Source organism: Oryzias latipes, chromosome 22 (genome assembly GCF_002234675.1).
Source record: "Oryzias latipes chromosome 22, ASM223467v1".
Taxonomy (NCBI): domain Eukaryota; kingdom Metazoa; phylum Chordata; class Actinopteri; order Beloniformes; family Adrianichthyidae; genus Oryzias; species Oryzias latipes.
This window is the reverse complement of record NC_019880.2, coordinates 14,871,404-14,890,955: the sequence shown is the minus strand read 5'-3', so window position 1 is coordinate 14,890,955 and position 19,552 is coordinate 14,871,404. Positions and strand designations below refer to the sequence as shown.

Here is a 19,552-nt window from a genome sequence, read left to right as displayed (position 1 = left end):
AGATGTGAATAAACGTCCTTAAATTTACCCTAAACTGAGAAATTTCGGTTGATCTTGCTCCTTTACAACAGACTTCTTTGAAGTTTACTCACTCATGTTTAAAAAAGTAAACAGAAATCCCAACAGGTTCCTAAGAATTATCCGGATAAACGACCTCTTATAAATTCTCAGCACTGCAGTGCTAAGATCAATTCTTCATTGATCTGATATAAAATCATAGCAATGAATCTTTTTAAAGATTGTTTATTTGTACTTTGTAATATATAGTACTTACACTACATAGTGTACCTTTAATAAAAATCCTCTAAATAGACTAAAAGTTTATCAAGGCCAAAAGATGTATGCCTGTCCTATTGTATATAACCAAAGACACAATACGTTTACATGGTTGCACATACTGTACCTGAGCAGAACTCAAGAAAAGCAGGATATTTTAACCAAAAATCCAGACTTTGCTCTATCAAAGGAATCTAAAAATTCATAAATACAGAACTTAGTTAGACGGACGGATAAGTGGCAGTGATTTCAAGTGCTTTCTGCTCTGCAAAAGCACCTTTTCGCTCCTTGCTGTTCAATAAATACAGGATTTGTCCACAAATTTAGGCAAACAAGCGACCTCAGAAGGAGTCTGAGGTAAATGAGAGACATTAAGGCATACAGATGGCCTAAAACAATTCAAAAGTATAACAAAAACGCATAGTAAAAGGGGTACAGTGTTTGGAGAAGAAAAACAGCTCTCTTCTAGGGCAAGTTTTCAGGCTCTAACGTAAGTTCAGCATCTGCAATTGGACCAGTGTGTTATCCGACCTGCGGGAATGGCAAACACTCCATCTTGAGTCTGTTTTAATGAAAAGTGTGTACAGTGATAGGCCCGCGCTTCGTTCCATGTCCTGTTGGCTCTGATCGCCATCTAAGTCGGTCGGAGAGCGTCTCCATCCCCTGGCGCTCGCTCGCGCTCGTTGTTGCGCGTCTCCTCCTCCTGGCTCAGAGGCTCCCTTGTGCTTGCCGGGATGGATTGACTGGTTTCAGACGCCTGTGTCACCGATCTCTCTGCGCCCTTGTGGCCATGAGGGGATGCGTACAGTTCTTCCTTGAGCTGGGAGTGCGCACTTTCTGCCCCTGCGCCACGCGGGGACACGGCTCTGCCATCCCACTGAAACGCCTGTGCGCGCGCCGCCGTGCCCAGCAGGGTTGAGTTGACAGCCAGCAGCCTGGTCTGTGTAGAGTTCCACTCTGAGACATTGTTGTTTGTGGAAAGTGTGCTGTCGGTTGACATGTTGGCGCCGGGAGTGACCCCGTCGGGCACCCCGGGCTTCCCAGACGAGGAGGACCCGCTGGTCGGTTTCCAGATCAGGCTGTAGTAAATGGCCAGGATGATCGCCGCTAAGGACACCGACAACACATACGCAAAAACAGTGGCTAGTCTCACCCACTTCTTGTTCGTCTTAGCAGCCATCTTAGCCTTCTTGTCCCCCGTGTAAGTGGCAGGTTTGCCCCTCTCCATATTGGGCATAAAGTCCCGCTCTCTCATGTTGCCCCTATTTTTCCCTCGGTGCTCCACCACCCCCTCCGTTTTGAAGGCTTTTTCTTATCCCCAGACCAGGAGGATACGGAGAAAGATTCTGGAGCAGCCTTCCACACAGATTCAGGAGCTAAACTGATTTAGTTCATTTGATCTCACAGGCGCTCCATGTTGGGTACCCGGTGCGGCGCCGCGTTTCATAATAATGAAAATCCAACATCCACTGCGCGCTTCAGCATCCGACATCCGCAGAGCAACGCTGTTTCCCAGGGAGGATGTCCAGGTTGCAGCTGGCTTGAGGTCCGCGGCGGTTCCGCAGGATGCAATTTGATGTCATTTATTAGCAGGATGGACTGGAGTGCGGTCACACAGCTGTCTGTCTCATCCAGCAAATGAAGTAGCTGGCTCAGCTAAAAATACAAGAGAGGGGGCGGGCGGTGGCTCTTAAAGAAGCAGCAGCTGTGCGGCAGCCCTTGAAGAAGGCAGGGACAAAAATTCCCAGATCGCATCACCCTCACACCGGGGACGCCGTGGAAGACAAAACAGGATGTTGTAGTGTGGCTGATCGCTTGTACAAGCCACCGTAGAAGAGTTTAGATGTGCGCACCCAAGTGGATAGGATGACACGCGCGCTTGGCCATCCCTGCGCTCACATATTCACATCTATTATGTAAGGCCTCGGTGTTAGAACAACAAAGAGGTTGTTGTATGTTGAGAACATTTTCAGACACACGTGAGCGTTTTTAAGGACTTGTTTTCAGCACAATGGACAGCGAATCGGATTTGTTATTGCGCATGCCTCGAGGCCAGACAGGTGAAAGGCTGCATTTTGGGCAGCCATTTGTAAAAAAGTACTTTTCTGTTCTTTTATTTATACACATCCCTTTTAAAGAAGAAAAAAGTTATTGCTATTTTAATTAGACACGTAATAGCAAATGTGACTTTTGTTTTAACCTCACATTGTTGTAAATTGATGCAATATCGGCATGTTTTCCCTCAGCAAAAAGTAGTACACTTAAAGTTGATTTTTTATTAAGTATATTTGAGTATAAGTGTAGCAGTACTGTATACCATGTAGTGTAGGAAGTAAACCTTCAACACAAAACTTAAACCAGAGATACCTGGTACTGTACAGTATACAGGTGAAGTTTTCCAGATTTCTTGTACTTTCTTTCAAGATAATCAAGTGTAAATTAAATATGTCTGCAAACAAACTAGTAAGCAAGAATTAATGGCAAACACATTCCAATTGTAGTTTTTTTTCTTTTCAAAGTTTAGCCCACTGTTAAATTTCCACATAAAAATAATCCAAAGGGAACATTATTAGAACATTTAACCACACTGTATGGTCACATGAAAACCTTTAAAGTGTTTCCAAACATTGGACTGTAATTATGGTTTCAGTTTCTGGTGACATCGCCTGTGTTGTCCTCTGTGATGCACTTGATTGTTTTTTATGTTATAGTGAAACAAACCTACCATGCCTCAATCCAATTTCCAAATATAAGCAAATTATTTCATTAACAACTAACCTCAGACAGATCGATCTGGTTGGACCTTTGGAATAGAATAAAAATTGATTAAGTCTATAAATTGTTACACCCCTTCAGTAGATATGAATGGTAAACTTCTTGCACACTGCCTCACTTTTAAGTATGCTTGTCTACATAGACTTCTTTTTTATATTTTATTTTTACTAAGGGTCGGTTTCATTTATTTTAAGATCTTTAATGGTGGAGCCATATTTGTGTACATTTGAAGTACACAGAGGTTTCAAAGTCTCTTTTATTGTTGCTTTAGCTGTTAAACCAGCTGTGGTGATTCCTCCTCTGTGATTCCTCCTGACAGACTGTTTGCATTAGATATTGTGCAGTCAATAGGTTTATTTAAATGATATCCAAATACCCTGGGAGTCACTGTTGAAACTGCAGTCAGTGTCCTATGAAAAGCCAATAAACGATGTCAATTGGTGCATTGGAGTGATTTGATGAAAAATACCAGAAAAATCCTCCAAATATTAATAATATTAGAGACTGATATAATATATGTATATAGTGAAACCATAAATAAATACTGATGATAATAAACATTGAAAAAGCATGAAATCAAAAGATCAGTTCACTCAAAATGGATAAAAACATTTTCAAATCAGTGAAAATGTCGTCCGACACGCCCTAATTATATTTGTCCTTCTTTAAATAATCTCCTCTGTTTGTCTCATCACATCCACTCAGTTTGTTTCCACACAGAACATTTTTCTGTTACTTTTGAATTTGTTTTAAATAAAACATGTTATAATAATAATAATTATTAATAAAATTATTCAATTATTGAGCAATATTTTTGAATTTTTTTAGTCTTTTTTTCTTTTAACTTTACATAAATCGTTTCACTTCTAAACGTGCTGTCATAGAAATCCAACACATTCAAATAAACACACACACATATGTCACGTATCCTTTAGATGAATCAGTGTTTAAAATCACAGTAATTCCAGCTTTTTTCCTGTTGTTCTGGAGCTCTATGTTCACCTTTAGTCAGGTTACATGATTTTTTTTCCCCTCCCTAACCTTATTTGCAATGCATATTTGTTGGGGTGCGTCCTGTCTACAGCCTGATGAGTTGGGCTCATGGTTAGTGCATCTCTTTAGTTGGAGTTGAAGACATCAGGTTGCTGTTAAGTATGACGCTAGATATCCAGAAAGTGGCAATATCTCAGCTATAGCAATACCGGAGCAAACTCTAGACAAACAAAATGAATAAGAAAAGGTACTTTCTGGACCCTCCAGAGGTCAAAGACTATTTGGTCAAAGGAGAAAGATTTACCAAGTGGTCAGAGGTGAGTAAAGAAATAAAATAAAATAAATTGAGTTCAATTCTTACATAAATTTGACAAACGTAAATTAAATTGTGTTTTAAAATGTCATTTTTTTAAGGATTCGACAAAGACTGTTCCGGTGACGATGAAGATGGATCCAAAAGGGTTCTATGTGTACTGGATGAACCAAAGCAAGGTCATCACTACTTCAGTATTACCCTCAATACACTTAACATTCTTCCTTTTTTTAATCTATATTATTTGTTTATTTCCGAATTGAAGGGTCTTAGTCATTGTGACACTGAACAACATTCTAATCTCTACTTTGTTCCTTATACAAAAATCTTGGTAGGTCTTTTGGATAAAAGTATGTCAGATTAGTAAATGTGAAATAATAAATAAATGAGTGTTGTAGAATATTACCGGATAACATTTCATTTGTCACTTATTTTTCTATGTGACTTTATAAGCTTTTGCCTTTTTAGTGCAGACTCAAACACAGTGCAATAAATCAGATTGTATGTGATTCTTCATAGATCTACATACCAAGCAGGTAGAGGGCATCCAGGACTGATTGATTAATCCTAATGTGCGATTTTGCTTATCCGGGTTTTGGTTTTTCATGAAATTCCTTCTGGTTTGACGCCAGAAAATCCCTAAAACCCACATTTATTGTTGTCTGAGCTCGTCTGAGCTCCTGTTTTGTTGAGGATCACAGAATATTTGTGAACACTTGGACTTAAAAAAAAAGAACAGCTGATTTCCTGCTTTAAGACAATGCAGCGACATGTTCTTCACACAAACAAAACAAATCCCTCTGTTTGCTTTTGGTCCCCCCCCCCCAACGATGACACATACCTCAATCCATATTTGGCTCTGTGCCTGGATTTAGAATTTAGAGCTGGATTTGATTTTCTTTTTTGGTTTTGTAGGAGACAACATTCCTGGACGTTAACACAATCAGAGATACCAGAACAGGAAAATATGCCAAACTTCCCAAAGTGAGTATACATTGTAATACATTGTAGTAGTACACGCTCAAATCCAATTTAGTCAAATTCATTTGCCTCTTGTGTAAGAATCTCTGCAAATATACAAATGATGTGTCAGGACCCAAATTTGCTCATTAATCCAAAAAGCGTATTTGCAATGCAAAAACAGCACAGGGCAAACACACCAGGGTTACTCCTCAACTGCATGAAGCAGCAGATGCTCACAAACATAAACGCACGCTTCTTTCCTTTTTTTTCTTTATTGCGCTGGAGGCTGACGTTTGTTGATTCTGCATCTCTCACTGGCCTGCAGAGGGTATTGCCATATGCAGCTGCAGTCTGTTGTTTTCCTTAGGGAAGGCCTGGAGCGCTTAGTCAATTCAGTAGGGGTGCAGTGCATCCTCTTTTGCCCCTCAGGGGCTGTTTGGGAAATCTGCTCCACGTTTGACGTCAGCGTCAGCAAGAGCAACGGCAGTGGCTGGTTTAAGAATGGGACACACAAAGGGATGTCTCAACTCAATGCTTCTTTTTTCCCTCTTTTCACAGCATCCAAAAGTCCGTAATGTGTTCAACCTGGATTTTCCTGACAGCAACCACCTTGCCAAAACCTTGACCATCGTTTCAGGTCCAGACATGGTGAATCTGACATATCACAACTTCTTTGCCTCAAAAGACAAAGTGACACAGGTAATCACACTGTATTAGTTGAACACTTGGTTTAATTGCTCAAGCACGCCACTGGCTGTCAGCCGTTACACAATAAGCCCCTGCATCCCTGTTAATAAGAAACCGTCTGCTAACTGTTTGGTTTTATCAGACATTATGACTCCAACAGCCAGATTCAATTAGCAGTAATGAAATTACGATTGTCTTCTTCAAATCTAAACTTTGCTGCTATCACATCCCAGAGTGTTGCTTTGTTGATGCCATCTAGTGGAAATCGTTTTGTGCATTTAATATTGAAGTCTGAGGTCATGATGCAAATTTATAACTGACTTCCCGCTTCTTTCTAAATGCACGACAGAACTGGGCGAACGATATTCTTGCGATTTCTTATAATGCTGCAAGAAACAATGCATGCAGACAAGTCTTTTTGGAGAAAATGTGAGTAAATTTTTTGGAAAGTAAAACAATGTTCTTTTACTAAGCTTGGAATTAAAGTGACAGTTAACAGTAATGTACATTGAACTGCAGATACGTCCGCATTTCCCTCCAAACCAACAAGGATGGCAAGATTCCAGTGAAGAAGTAGGTCACAGTACTCCGTTCCAGGATGAGTCAGAATGGCAGATTTTCATGATTTTTGTCTCAGCCTTTCTACTTGTGTTTTCCCAGCATTTACAAGATGTTTCCTGCCGACAAAAAAAGGGTGGAAAGTGCCTTAGCTGCAGCACACCTCCCAAAGGGAAAGGTAGAAAATTACAATCTCATGCTCTAGACGGTGTTAAAACTTTTATTTACTCAATTTTCATTTATTAGAATCAATTTTTGTCTTTCTGCTTCAGTATGACTCTATGAAAGCGGATGTGTTCACTGAAGCAGCCTTCAGGACCTTCATGATGAATCTGTGTCCTCGGCCTGAAATCTATGAGATTTTCACTTCTTAGTGAGTCTACTTTTGTGCTTTTCAAATTACACTTCCCGAATTTTTTTTATTAGTTTAGCATCAAGAAATCCTCTGATGCTGCTTTAATTATATGAAATTCTGTTATATACTTTGTGTTAGGGCTCGTCTGCAGCTATGTGTATGCGTTCAGGTGGTAGACTGCAATGGCTGTGAGACACAATGGGTGCCTTGCTGATGTAACTGTTATGCCACATTTTTCACCCCAGCTCCACCAAACCCACAATGAGCAAGGAGAACTTCACCAAGTTCCTCTATGAGAAGCAGAGGGACTCCCGGCTCAATGAGGAGCTGTTTCCACGTCTGCGACAAGACCAGATCAAGGCTTTGATTGACAAGTATGAGCCCATCTCTACGAATTCAAACAGAGGTGAGCCTCACAGAAGACCAGCTTAATATGTGATGACCTAAATAAAGTTGGACCTTTTTAATTGTAATTTTTATCTGCAGGCTTTATTTCTCCAGAAGGTCTTTTGTTCTTCCTGATGGGTCCTGAGACATCAGTCGTCATGCAAGACAAGCTAGCAAAGAGTCAGGATATGACCCAACCCCTACCCCATTACTTCATCAAGTCTTCCCATAACACTTATCTAACAGGTCAAATGCACCACTTTCCTTTTCCTGTCGAACCCCCTGCGAAGTCCTCCAAACTAATGCATCACATTTCCCTTTCTGTAGTTTGCCTTTAGTTTTAATTATTTACATGTCTTCCTTGTGTAGCTGGTCAGTTTTCAGGCGTGTCCTCTCCTGAGATGTACCGTCAGTGTCTTCTGTCTGGATGTCGGTGTCTGGAGCTGGACTGCTGGAAGGGAAAACCTCCAGATGAAGAGCCCATCATCACCCATGGCTTCACCATGACCACTGAGATTCTCTTCAAGGTCATTATTAAAAATGCAAATTTGATGCAGAAGCATGATTTGCAAAAAAGAAAAGTTTATTTATAGGCCATTTGGATACTGCAAAATGTAATAAAAAACATGATGACGATAGGGTTTTTGCTTTTATTAGGACAATAAAAACAGATTCAAGTGGCAGATATTTCGATTTACTTGATTTATTTGAGACATTAAGATTTGAAACAAGGAGCATAAGTGCAGGAAAGGCTTAAAAGGCACAAATGTACACAAGCAGCTCACACTCCCATTTATGGGCTGCTGAAGCCTTACAGTCCCCTGAGCATAGTTCAGTTTACCTCCTGTAAGCCTCCTTTTAGTCCACTCTGAGGCTTTCATGTGTCTCTGTTTATGTTTTCAGAGAATGGCTTTGAAAGCCTCAACTGAAGAGTTCAGCTCTTGTTTCATTTCTTTTTTCTCTCACAGATTTCAGCATCCGTTTATGTCATTCACGTTAATGTAAATTCATATTGTGACATCATTTTTTTTTTTAAAGGACGTGATTGAAGCTATTGCAGAGAGTGCCTTCAAGACCTCCAAATACCCGGTCATCCTCTCGTTTGAGAACCACGTGGACTCGTAAGGGCCCAAAGCTGCCATAAAAAGCTGTAGCCACAATGCAACAATATCAGGATGTCGTAATTGAAAAGCAACAAAAATGTGGTGGATGTAGCTGAAGGCATTGAATCTACAGCAGAAAGCTTTTATGACAGAGATTCCTTTGATTTCTTTCAGGGTTAAACAGCAAGAAAAGATGGCCAACTACTGCAAAACCCTATTTGGAGATGCCTTGCTCACAGAGCCTTTGGACAAATATCCTGTAGGTCTACAACATGGGCTTGTCTGCTTTTCCTCAGATCGCATTATCATATGAACAATAATATCTGTCGACTTTCATATCTCTGTCAGATAAGAGCTTTTAGGACTTCAAAGCGGATTTATATCACCAGCCAGGGTCTGTTGACCTCCTTCCTGCTCTGACTGCATGTCAAAGATATTGACGTGTTTGTGTTTTTGAAGTAGAGGCAGCAAGTGTTAAACTGCTAGATATATCAGGGAAACAAAATTCAACTGCAAAAAGGCTAAAATATTATTCAGAATTTTCAGAGAAATTGCAAAAATCTAAGCAAATTTTCTCCTAATTACAAAAAGTTCCTACAAACTATAGTAAATTGCCTTAATATTACAATGATAATAGCACGATTTTGGTTTACTGATACGTTTTGTTTTCTTGTTTTCTAAAAATCTTCTGAAATCTGTCTTTCCCATCCAGCTGAAGCCAGGCCAGCAGATCCCCAGCCCCTCTGAGCTCATGGGGAAGATCCTCATTAAGAACAAGAAGGGTTCTCATGAAAAACCAGCCCAGGCGAAGAAAAGCAGCACAGCAGCCACCGATCAGGCAGCAGCTGCAACCCCCCAAGATCCAAACTGTCCCTCCCAGGATGAAACTAACCCAACATCTCCCAGTCAGGAGAACCAAGGTGCACATTCCTGAACCCCAACATTTAGTTATTTACCCAAAGTCACAAAATGTTTTCTTCCTTTAGCTGATGGAGAAGGAACTGTGGAGGAAAATGAGGAGCAAGAAGATACAGAAGAACAAGATGAAGAGAAGATGAAGACATCTGATGAGGTACTTTATGGAGGTTTCATCTGTTTCCAGCAAAAAGACCCCAAATATCAGTTAACACCATTCCTCTTTTCTCACCCAGGGCACAGCAGGACAAGAAGTTACAGCCTACGAGGCAATGTCATCCATCGTTAACTACATTCAGCCAAACAAATTCATCTCTTTCGACAATGCCAGAAGTGAGCCTGTGCACTTTACTTTAACTTTAACCTTACAACATTTTCACGGTAAACACATAAAAAAAAATAATAATTTTTTTCTTCACAGAGAAAAATAAGAGTTACGTCATCTCATCCTTTGTGGAAACCAAAGGGGAAGCAATGATTTCCAAGACTGCAGTTGAATTTGTCGAGTATCCTTGAAAAGTGTTCCAAACCCCTAAAAAATAAAATTGGTTGAAAAGTGTATTTTTGTGACCAGTGAAAAATATAAATATTCATGGTCACTTAACAATTTTCTTCAGATACAATAAGAGGCAGATGAGCAGGATTTATCCCAAAGGAACCAGAATGGACTCATCCAACTACTCCCCTCAACCTTTTTGGAACGTTGGCTGCCAGATGGTGGCACTCAACTACCAAACCATGGGTATGGTGCAAAAAGAGAAGAAACAAACAAAGAATTGTTTTCCTTTTTATAACATTTTTTTTTTTGGTGTCCTTAAGCTGAGCTTCTACTTTTCACCACAGTGGGGCAGTGTTGCACCTCCTTTTACTGCACAGGCCTCTGCTGTGCTCAGTGCTGCTCCTCAAGCTGAAGACAGGTAGCTTGAATGGACTCTTTATGTGTGTTTGCAGATTTCCCCATGCAGCTGAACATGGCTCTGTTTGAATTCAACGGCAGGACGGGTTACCTGCTCAAGCACGACGTCCTGCGTCGTGGAGACAAGAAGTTTGACCCTTTTTGCGACAGGATTGACACAGTCGTGGCCAGCACCCTCACCATCAAGGCAGATCCACATTCTTGCTATCGTGTCTATCTTGGGATGTCAAACCAATCTACATTAAAATGCACATAAATCATTTATTATAACTGATCACTGCATTTCATTTTTTTTGTTTTGTAATTTCCCTCAGGGATTAATGAAGTATTGGCGCAAGCCCAACAGCACATTTGTTTCTATTTCTAGATATACTCAGGACAGTTTCTGTCAGATAAGAATGTGAAAACTGGAGTGGAAGTGGAAGTTATCGGACTCCCCGGTGACCCCAAGAAAAAGTATCGCACCAAGTGGTCCACCACACCCAACGCCATTAACCCTGTCTGGAATGAGGAGCCTTTTGTTTTTGAGAAGGTGGGTCATGAAGGCATTAAGATGGTTTAAATAAGGACTCTTACATGTAAAGTGAACTTGTTCTTTTTGTTAGATTTTGCTTCCAGAATTGGCCTCTTTAAGAATTGTGGTCCATGAAGAAAATGGGAAGTTTCTGGGACACAGAATTATTCCCGTCGATGCCATCCAGTCAGGTGAACAAACATGCACCACCATCATGATTTACAAACAGCTAAACACCAAATCATCAGAATGTGTTTGAAGTTCTCCATCAGTTTTTCCTAAATATCCAAAGATTCTGGTTTTGCTCTTGCAGGTTTCCATCACATCTGTCTGCGCAGCGAGAGCAACATGCCTCTCACTCTGCCTGCTCTTTTTGTGTACATTGAGGTTAAGGACTACATCCCTGCTGCCTTTGCAGGTACTCAGCCTACATTTACCGTTCTTTGAAAAGAAATCACAATCTAAAGATCACCCTCTTCACAGAAAAGTTTGTGACAAAACTATTACAACTTACATTTCTCTCATTTTCCGGTGTCAGATTTCACAGATGCCTTATTTAATCCAACAAAAGGCACAGAGAAGACCACAAAGACCCCCAAAGAGGTAACAAGGCCAACAAACAATGATTTGATGTCCTCAGATTTCCACTAAACTCCTAACATTGCTGAATTAGTTCCTGGAACATGTCCAGTTTTGCCAGATTGTTCCTGTCCTATTTTCTACCCCCCGCAGTCATCTACTGACTACATTTCTCCGTATGAGTTGCCTCTTGTCGTCCAACCTCCCACAGATAAAGTCAAGGAAAGTGCAGCCCCTGCAGCAGGTAATGAGTCCCTGAAGTCCCAGGTTTATTTATCTTAGTAAAGTATTATTTTATCAGAAATCGTTCTCCTTTATCCAGAAAAGCTCACATCTGAAAAGACGCCGTCTACTGATGCTGCTGACCAGTCAGCCCAGGCGGCCCATGAATCCAGTCCAGGGGCAGCAGATCCTCCACAACCTGATCCTCCTTCAACTCCTACTGAGGATGCAGGAGGCCCCTCATCTGAAGTCCCTTCAGAGGATGCTTCTTCCCCGAAGAAGGCAGTAGAAGAGAAAGAAGCTGCCCAAGAGCCTGTGGCAGTTCTTGATGCACAAGACCAGCCCGATACACAATCAGAACCTGTTGTAGAGCAGGTGGTATCGGACTCCTGCAGGCGTTCTGAAGAACCTGCCTCTGCTGAGCCCAAATCTGAAGAAACAACCCCCCCAGCTGAGGCAGCGGGAGCAGGGGACAACTCTCAGACAGGTTTGTGTTTTCAATGTTTCCATTGTTGACCCCCAACTAATCCTTTGTGTGTTTGCTGCAGAGCCTTCAACTGTGACTACTGAGCACCTGACACAGCACAAAAACTATCTGAAGGTCATCAAGCGTCAGGAGCGGGAGATGAAAGAGTTTGAAAAGAAGTATCAGAAAAAAGAAGAGGAGCTGATGCAGAAATACTCAGACGTCTTCAAGGCTGTCAAAAAGAAAGTTTCTTTAAAGAAAAAAGAGTATGTGGCTGCTTTTGTTTTCTCACACAAAAAGGATGTTTCATTTGTGTTGACATGAGGAAAAAGTTAAAATCAGAGCACAGAACTTGCAGCTTGGTTATATTTATAAATGGCTTTGGCAGATCTAAAAACAAAATACAGAAAACTCCTGACTCACAGTGGAAAAGCAGTCGAATACACTACTGCAGTGTTCCTTCTAAACAAGCTGCCAGGAAAGGCCAGCTGTTATTAAAAAAGAATATTGTAGCTGTTTGGTTTCTTAGGTTTATAATCTTTTGCAAATGTCATGCTGTGTTTTGCTGCACGTCCACCAGAGGAGACGACGACACCTCTGACAGCAGCGTGAAGGCGTCACGGGTGCAGGAGCAGAGGGAAAAGATGCAGGCCGAGCTGCAGGTTCTGTGGACAGAGCAGTGTGATCAGCTGAAGAAAAAGAAGGAGCAGTGTGCCACAGAGGTCAGTGATATTAAACTTGAAGAGATTATCTCTTTTAAAGATTCACTCCAGTCATCTTTTAAACTATTTTAAAAGTTTTTATTATGATATAGCTATTTTTTAAATCCAGAATCAAAAAACCTGTGTTGTTTTCTAGGACACAGTTTCTGCAGAGTGGCAGGAGTTCATTAGAAATTTGCCTCTGAATTGTGGGCAGGACCGTTGGCACTGAGCAACCCTGCCCCCCTTTCCCCTTCCAGTCGCTGAGAGCTCAGAGCAGGGAGTTTGTGACCCAACCAGTATATATATTCTACATCACAAATAAGTTATTTTTCAAACGACTTTTTCATCTGCACTTGATTCACAATTATTAAAAAAAAAAAACTTAGAAATGCAACTTTAAGCTTGATTTTATTAATATATGTCATTCATCATCAATGAAAAGAATGTATTAAAAACAAAAACAGTGTTTTCATCAGAGTGGGTCTTTAAAATAAGAAAAATTGGAGCCAGAGGCCAAAATCCATATGCAACAAACTTTTAATTGGAACATTGCTAAAATTGACATATGGCTAAAGTCATTCATGCATTAGCTTCTTAGCAAACTCTCGTTAAGTAGGTTAAACCCATTATCTCATCCATAAATGAGAGTTTTTAAATTAGAAAATGAAAGAAAAGCTCAACTTGTTGTTGCACGGAGTCTCAGTTTAATCTATTCCTCTTTTAGCAACCATTCTTGCCACTCTCAGCTCTGGGCTGTCTTTATTTTTTTAATGATCTGGGTCCAAAAATAGGATTAGTTTTCATGATGCTGGAGGCATTCATCTTCCCCCTGCAGCAGCTAATTTTACCTCTCTTTGTTGTGTTTTTTGAATCACAAGCAGCAAAACAGCAGCGCTTCAGAGGCTCTATTGATAAAGCATCTGACTACGGTGCTCTCAGCACAGGGTTCAAAATCTGGGCAAAAGTAACATTTATTTTAAGGCAGGTGCACCCTCAGAAAGCAGTATGAGGAGTTTTAAACTCCGTATTTGGAGTGAGGGATCATGGAGAACATTTCATTGACTGTGACTCAGCCATTTCTGCATTTCTTTTTAACGACAGAGACTTGCTAAACTGATGGAGATGGCCATGGAGAAGCACACCAGTGAGCTGAAGGCTTTGGAAAGGTGTGAGCACACATTCAACACATTTGGGACATGACGCACAAATCAGAGGGCCTAGCTGAGTCCGTCCAATCTGTGCCCCGAGGCTTTGGTGCCACACTGCATGTGTGTGTCATCCTAGGTGAAAAAGTTGACATTTTGAAAGAAAATACCTCGAATAATAAATGAATCACCTCAGCAGGCGGGTCTTCCAATGTCCTTGGCTGACTTTTGTTGTGTTGTTCAGAGTCCTCAGCAAGCAGATGGTAGTATTGAGACAGCTGTTGTCTTGCGAGTGTTTAGACGAAAAAAGGGAAACTAAAGACAGCTGTGAGCGCCTACCTGTCTACTTTAAGGATAAAGTCCAGTTCGACACACAACTCTTTGGGTCTTGATTTGAATCGTTTTTTACTTTTAAGATTTCACAACTTTATTTTTTGCATTTGCTTTTCATTGCAGTGAAACCAAAGAGAAAAAGAAAACGGTCTCCAAGTGTTCATCCACAGAAAAACCAAAGTGAGACCTCACTAACTTTCATTTCAATTTCCCTTCATCAAAATAACCAGCTAAATAGAAAAGTGATGAAACAAGCTATAAATGTTTCTGTTTTTGACACATTCATTAATTACATCAATCTTCCTGATTTAGGCTGAAAAAAGCGATGAGCACTGAGGTACTAGACGAAACCAGTCAATCGGAAGGAGTAGTAAGTACCTAAAATTTAAACTTTTCCTTGTATTGATATGTGTAAAACTGGAAATCAGAGACATACAATAGGATAGATGATTGTCAAACTTCTTATTTTGTTCTTTGTGATAAAGTGCTACAAACAAAACCTTTCATAAAGAAAAGTTTTATATAGTTTTCTAAAGAGCTGATAACACAGCTGTTTGATTCTTGATGGTGAATTAGCTTAAAGTAGAAAGTACAAGAAGTTCATTATAAACAAATTGAAAATTGACAATTTACATAGCATCTGAGAGTTTATATCAGCTGGATATTAATCATTTTAATCTTTATCTTATTTGGCGCTTGTTTTGCTCACCTTAAAATTATTTTTAACAAAACAGCTATAGTAAAACAGAATAAACCAACTTTGTTGATTATAAGAACAAATACATTAACAAGTTTTTTCATGTATTGTTTATGATGAAAGAAAAGGAAGAAGCAGAATGCTTTTCAAAACCTATATTATAAACAAAATCCACATTTGGCCTTAAACTCATGAAGGTTTGCTCATACACTAAGACTCTCTATAGATCATTCTCTCTAACTCTCTAACAAACAGTTATTGGTGCTGTCACAAGAACAGGCAGACGGCTGGATCCAAATGCAGCAGGTTTGTTAGCTCAGCTAAAAGTCCACAAACTAAATCAGGGTCAGGCAGGCAGGGGTCAGTAAGAGGCATGAAATCATTAGAGGAGAGACAGGGTGGTCAAAATCCAGGAAGGAGTCAGGGTCAGAAGACAGAAGATCAGGTCCAAATAAAAAAGCTCGGTAAAGAAGGCAGAGTGGCACAAACAATACTTCGCACTGACTGTGGCTCAGTGAAGTGCTTAAGTAGACTGTGGTTAATTAATAAAGTGGAATGGCCACATACAGTAAGTTCCCGTCAAGGTTCTAAAGCATCGTTTTTCCTTCTGATTGAGTTTCCAGAGTTTTGCTCAGGTCTATGTACTTGTTCTACTTTCTAAGAGTTTGACTACAGTCTAAATACACTTCAACAGTAAATGCAAAGACCATAGGAGACCCTTGGAAAAAACTCTTTTTTCCCCTTAATGTTGACATAAAATTCCTTAGTAGTCTAGTCCTAACCCAACCTGAGATTGAAACAGGAAACTGCCAAACCGGCTCACTCTTGCATCAACATAGTTGAACCAGTTTAAACAGGTACCAATGTAGCACGTGTAATTAGTGGAGGATAGAAGAGCTTCGTAAAGAAAAAGTTATAATATATCCCTTATATTATAAATAAGGGCCAGAATTGCTGTTATTTTTTGGAATAAATAGTTATTTTCTGCACCATTATAAAAATATCTAAAGAAAAAGACATGCAATGTGATTGCCTGGATTAGTCTCTTACATTCTGTCTCTTACAGTTTAGTGATGATGAACATTACACACCTCTCTCATTTTTTTAAGTGGGACAACTTGCAGAATCAAGGATTTGGTAAATCTAGTATCTATGTAACGTATTCATCTGTTTGACAGCATTGCACAGACAGGACAGGAAAGGTCAAAAAACATTTCAAAAAGGTTGAAGCTCCTGTTGAATTTTGATTTAAAAGCTTTTCCCATGTGGTCCGTGTCCACCTGAAACCTAACAAAAACCACCTTGTGGAGAAGTGCTTCAGAAAGGATTGTGGCTAACACTGTAACCATAGTTACAAAGTAAAAACATGAAAAAAAGACAACCAAACCTTACCATAGGCATGTTGCGTCACATGTTGGCAAACACCCACATGTGGCTTACAGGAACAGATGTACATTGCTGAACCCAGTGCACACCTACACAGTCAAGGGTTTCTGAACAACATAAGCCCCATATCACAAACCCTTACACACAGTCTTGGATAAAGTGCAGCACACAGTGGCCGGAGCGAGCTTGCCTATAAACTCAGAGGCTGTTTACAGTGAGTGGGTTCATCTATGTGAGAGGCCCATGACTCACTAAGAGCTTCTCCTCTTCTTATCTCAGCTTGTCAAAATTCAGAGCTCATACATCTGGGCTAATGAGTCACTGTGGATGTCTCAGCCCCCCACACATTCGGGTGGCATTGCGTTTCAAGCCAATCAAGTCAATCAGCATTTATCCTTTAATTGCAGCAGCACTTTGTGACATAATCACTTATTTAATCAACAGTGTCTCAGTGTTAAATGCTCGATTGAAGCGAATGCTGTATAATCCAACTGGACAAGTCTAACCTGCTACTTAAATGTATTGATCCTTTCTCTCAGGTTGCCTCCCGTGGGTACGTATACATTCACTCACTGAGAGGAACATGAGTAGATGAAATGCTCACGGACACAATAGCAGTGTGCATCTCTCACTCGACATGCACATTTATGCCCCCACACGCATTTAAAACCACAAATCGATGGAGCTTCTCAGGAGTGACATGCTTTGTTCTTTCCTGTGTTGAAGCAGTCTTCAGAGTCCTTTCCACAACAAGAAGCTCTGATGAGGAAACAAGAGGCCACACTGGAAGAAATCAAGACCTTGACGAATCAGGTATGCTAATAAAGCACATGAGAAGGTGCAGACTGAAGTTAGATTTTAAAAAAAAAGGGCTTTCTGATCAGTTCCTGAATGTTTTTTAACTGATTAAACTTACAGACTAGTCAATTTTTTGGTAAAAAAAAAATGTTTTCCTCACAACCTTTTCTGTGAAAACTTTAACAATTTGTTTACTTTGCAAAGATCTAGAATCTAATTTACACCCAAAAGTAATCCCTGTTTTTCAGATGCATTTTTAAGACGAGCCATCTGTCCATTTGCGTAAATGCTGTGTGGTGACACATCCTGTTTAAACAGCAAACCAGTCTACCACAGCTGTAAATGATGTCAGAGCGTTGCAGTGACAACAACTCTCTTTAATTTGGAGAAATCCTGGCAGAGATGTGAGATGGTTTAGATGTGTGAACGTCAGATGGATGCTGTGGTCTCATCAATGGTGTTACAAATTCATTTTTTATTTATTTAGTGAGAAGCTGGGGGAGGAATTTAAGTGATGCTCAAAAAACAAAGAAATGAATGAGACTCATTCATTTTTGAGCTTATTAATTAAATATTTGCTGTAGTGATTATTTCTGATTAACCACTTAGATTGCACTCAATGCAATATCTCAGTCTTTGGCCCAGTGGTGATCCTTCTTTTTTTTTTTTTACAGTATAAGCTATAAATGCATTTTAAAAATTATTCTTTTTTGCAGCTCAATCAAGAGGCGGTAAAGGAGCATACTCAAAAGCTGAGGTCTTTGCCAGCAGAGGTTAAAGAGGCAGTAAACAGCTGCATGGGGGCGCACTTCCCTGAACTTGTGGACAAGCCTGGAGAGAAGAGAGTTGGAGAAATGGGCTTTTATGGAGATGTTTTCTTGGGTTAAATTCACAGAGTGGAGCTTTAAGCATGATTTACCTATATTTATTAGTTGCAATCTTGTTTTTAATAACCCGAGGTTTGGGTGTAGCTAAAAAAAAAGAGTTTAAAGATTAGATGTTCATATTTGATTTGCTCTTCGTTTATTCTTTAGAGGGATTTAGACTAACAATGACATTCTGAAGTTCAGAGTTTGAAAATGCATTTTTGGTTTGACTAATTTTTCCGCTGCTCCTCTGATCTAAAAATATTATCAATAAGAGACAAAAATATTCCAAAGGAAAGTCTCCCTAATCTTGATGCCCACAGCTCTATAATAAACAACAATAGGAATATATTTGCCCACGTATAAAAATGGCTTAACATGGTCTACAGGCTAACAGAAGCAGTGACTCTATTAGTTACACTTCAGTAAAGCCTAATTTTATACGTGTTAAGGTTCTACAAAGCCCTTACTTTAGACTGTGATGTAAACAAATATGCAGTTTTACAGAATTAGGAGTGAAATGAGTTTTAATGGAAACACAGTTTAGGCAAAGTCACTTGAAACACTCAAATTGTGCAGCTTTTACACACTGGCTATGGAACATTAGCTCAGAAAGTTGTGATAAGATTGTCCTTGTTCTGCTTCATGAGTTAAATTCAACATAAAGATTGAAGAAATAGGACTCAATTGAAGCCTAAATTTTGTCTTAAGGAATAGTTTGTCGATTTCTTTAAGTATGATTAATATAAATGAGTAAGAAATGTCCTTGTTGAGAGAAACAAAGTTAAACATGAGACTCTGGAACAATAGTTTTCAAAACTCCCTTGGCTAGATTTAATTTTTGCTTAAAAGTTTTTTAAAAGCTTTTATTTTTAGCTCACTGTAAGAGGATTTTTTTCTTCATTTTAATAGTTGAGGTGGTGTGTTTTAATTGCCTAGTAAACAATTTATAACTTTTGGCACATTTAAAAGGAGTCCTTGCTATTTACTGTAATATACTGCTTAACAATAAACATTTGATCCATACATGTTTTTGCTTCTTTAACTTCAGTCACCAAACATATTTTACAAAAACATCAGGCCAAACCTGAAATGACCCTCTATGAACTAAAAGATGTAATTGAAATTTAGTGGGTGGGGCTCTGTGGACCCCTGTTTGTTGGCAGTGTCCAAGTGCCCTGTCATCAAAGGACCCCATACGCCCAACGTGCAATTAATAAACAATGGGGGGCACAGAACATTAACCAAGAGGGAAAGATCCTCAGCCAAAAACATCCAAGGTATGTCACAGGCTGACCCCTCCCCAAAAACTCTAATGCCTAAGGAAATTTGGTTTGATAAAGTGGGAAGTTTGGGACATTTTCCAAGCTGTTCTCAGTTTTTAAACCCCCCAGATGAGGGGAAGCAAGCCTTTAGGCAGAAGTGGCAGAGGCATTGCAGGGTACATTGACACCCCCAGGCCCAGCTACCCTACACGCACAAAGAGGAGGCATGTAATCGTCAGCCCCCAGTAGCAGACCCAGGCCCCTGAACACTGTCCCCTCAGTCGGAGCTTTGATGGGGGTTTAACTGACTTAGGTAACTTGACCTGCCAGAGCTGA

The 19,552-nt window shown here is 40.0% G+C and overlaps 2 protein-coding genes across 3 annotated transcripts; one reads left to right on the top strand and one right to left on the bottom strand.

Moving 5' to 3' along the window:
• Positions 1-226: 226 nt before the first annotated feature.
• inafm2 (InaF motif containing 2) lies at positions 227-2,386 on the bottom strand. Its single transcript, XM_004082614.4, has one exon. The coding sequence runs from the start codon at positions 1,529-1,531 to the stop codon at positions 911-913; it is 621 nt and encodes a 206-aa protein (XP_004082662.1). The 5' UTR covers positions 1,532-2,386; the 3' UTR covers positions 227-910.
• Positions 2,387-3,827: 1,441 nt separating this feature from the next.
• Positions 3,828-18,975, top strand: plcb2 (phospholipase C beta 2). Of its 2 annotated transcripts, none has more exons than XM_011490103.3 (32): positions 3,828-4,361; positions 4,459-4,536; positions 5,273-5,341; positions 5,879-6,019; positions 6,357-6,436; positions 6,527-6,580; positions 6,668-6,743; positions 6,838-6,938; positions 7,166-7,326; positions 7,407-7,553; positions 7,677-7,834; positions 8,346-8,428; positions 8,585-8,669; positions 9,123-9,330; positions 9,397-9,482; positions 9,562-9,658; positions 9,747-9,831; positions 9,943-10,067; positions 10,277-10,428; positions 10,609-10,773; positions 10,847-10,946; positions 11,069-11,173; positions 11,294-11,358; positions 11,488-11,578; positions 11,657-12,043; positions 12,105-12,288; positions 12,603-12,744; positions 13,828-13,892; positions 14,328-14,384; positions 14,517-14,574; positions 17,017-17,100; positions 17,802-18,975. In XM_011490103.3, the coding sequence occupies exons 1-32, from the start codon at positions 4,278-4,280 to the stop codon at positions 17,970-17,972; spliced, it is 3,744 nt and encodes a 1,247-aa protein (XP_011488405.1). In that variant the 5' UTR covers positions 3,828-4,277; the 3' UTR covers positions 17,973-18,975.
• The last annotated feature ends 577 nt before the right edge of the window (positions 18,976-19,552 follow it).